This window comes from Mizuhopecten yessoensis, unplaced genomic scaffold (genome assembly GCF_002113885.1).
Source record: "Mizuhopecten yessoensis strain PY_sf001 unplaced genomic scaffold, ASM211388v2 scaffold713167, whole genome shotgun sequence".
In the NCBI taxonomy this organism is placed as follows: domain Eukaryota; kingdom Metazoa; phylum Mollusca; class Bivalvia; order Pectinida; family Pectinidae; genus Mizuhopecten; species Mizuhopecten yessoensis.
Genome location: NW_018478487.1, coordinates 1 through 2,265, shown reverse-complemented (window position 1 = coordinate 2,265; position 2,265 = coordinate 1). Strand labels below are relative to the sequence as shown.

General features: G+C 39.9%; 1 protein-coding gene across 1 annotated transcript; it reads left to right on the top strand.

The window, feature by feature from the left end:
• Positions 1-89: 89 nt before the first annotated feature.
• Positions 90-2,060, top strand: LOC110440893 (pirin-like; the record flags this gene model as incomplete). Its single annotated transcript, XM_021484012.1, has 4 exons — positions 90-440; positions 640-732; positions 1,093-1,173; positions 1,854-2,060. Coding segments are annotated over exons 1-4 (657 nt in total), but the record flags the coding sequence as incomplete, so codon positions are not given.
• Positions 2,061-2,265: the final 205 nt, after the last annotated feature.

Below are 2,265 nucleotides of genomic sequence, written 5' to 3'. Positions count from 1 at the left end.
TTCTTTGACTCCCCGCCAAGGGTTCTCCTACCTTGAACGGGGAGGCCCCCCCGGGTCAACGGCACCAATTTGTAGTAGGAAGAGGAATAGTGATAAAGATAGTACCGTCTCATTTGTTTATCATTGTTTAATTTTGTGTTTGTTCATTTTCAGACTTCATTTGAATGTTGTGTGGTGTTCTGAGGATAAGAACACAAAATTCACTACTTATCTTGACTGCTGTGTTAGCAATTCTCAGGACCTTCCACGCTGATGTACCGGTCAAGAGTTGTAACTTGACCAGTCAATATAGATCCCTTGTTCCTGCACTGACTCAAACTGACCAGTACTGTTCTGTTATTGCTACGATGACATCCAAGTCGGTGGTCAAATCTGTCCTTAGCGTGGAGCAAGATGAGGGTGTGGGTGCCCGTGTGCGCAGGAGTGTCGGGCGTGCAGAGGTCAGTCAAAATTCATGTTCATTAGAAACACAGTTCATTGGGACTACCAGAAATCATTATAATTAAAGGGTGAAGTAAACATTACAGTCTTTAAGAGATGAAGGGTTTTGATAATTGACACAAATTCTTAAATCATCCACTCAAATTCTGTGTGTCACATTCAGTCTTTTAATTCATTAAATGATATATTTGTTCGCAGTTACGGAATCTTGATCCATTCCTGATGTTGGATGAGTTCAAAGACAAACAGCCTGGAGGATTTCCAGATCATCCCCATAGAGGATTCGAAACTGTAAGATATCCATACCAGGGGTAGTCCTGGAGGAAAGCAATAAAGACCAATGGACCCCCCCACCCCCCCAAAAAAAATGAATTTGGCCTGTTATGTTTTCTTTTCTCTTGAATTTTTAATAGAATGGCCCCTGTAATTTTGTATATTGACAAAACAAATCTAAAAATGGCCCATTGCTCTCAGCTACAAGGATTTTACATGTATACAACATACCACATCTAACCATGTAAGCCATTCTAAGTGCCCTGTGCTATTTTCATATGAAGAACACTCATTGTTGCCACGGTCAGTTGATGAGAGCTCTTGTTTACGTTGCATTCTTCCTGCTCCGTTTCATTTCCACCTGTACGTTACTTACAGGTAACCTACATCCTGAAGGGCGCCATCAGACATGAAGACTTCTGTGGCCATGCAGGTACAATTAACGAAGGTGACCTACAGGTGAGTCTATAGCCATGACATGTAGCCTGACTATAAATGTAGACCTGATAGGTGTCGTTACTGCGTAAGATATAATGGATCTTACTTGAGTTTCTTTTGAATACAGTATATATTTCGTGAGTATGGCAGAATACCAATGTTATACTCATTAGTACGAAGCAGGTGGGAAAATTATTAGTACATCCAGCTTCTCATTTCCGTGTGTGTAAGATAGAGCTGCCCAGGGTAAAAAAAGGAATAAGGAAATTTCTATCCTACACACCATTTCACGTGACATGACGTCACAATAGCTCAAAATTTGGAAATTCTTAGATGCCACGATGCGGAAAAGGTGACGTGATGAAATTAAAACCTTTTACATTATAGTTACCGTATACTTTAGAAACATGTTATTCATTTTTCTGCACAAACTCTGTTTGCTAATATGGGGTTTGCTAAATCTGTCTGACAGATTCGTTTTCGTCTAGAAAAATATTTTTAAAATGTTGGCAAGTCCAAACACATTTTCATGGTTTCTGAGTTTATATTGGTGGTTGGAATGAGAGAAAAATACCCTTTCAGGCCAAAGTGTGTATGAAAGGGAAATTCCACCCTCTGGATCTTCAAATTTGGCATATTTACGGTTAATAACTTTGACCTTGGCCTGTTTTGATAAAGACTGACTGTTTTTCCTGTTTTAGTGGATGACCGCCGGTCGAGGTATTGTCCACTGTGAGATGCCGTGGGGTGACGGAATTACCCATGGCCTCCAGCTGTGGGTCAATCTGTCTGCTAAAAACAAAATGATCAAGCCGGCCTACCAAGAATTACTGGACAAGGACATTCCTCGGACCACCAAGGATGGGGTCACTGTCAAGGTCATCGCTGGAGAAGCTTTTGGCATTAAGGTATAAGATTTGGTATTTGTTTTATCCCGGTGTGTTGGTCAACATGTTAAAGTCCAATATTTTAACTTAATTAAATTGTTTAATGTGTTGTATTGTTTTAGTTTTAACTGATAACCAAATCGTAATAAAATATTTTGGCCTTTGATATTCCGGCTTTGCATATTGTAGAGTTATCTTCTCTTGTGAGCAGGTATTGATTGTTACG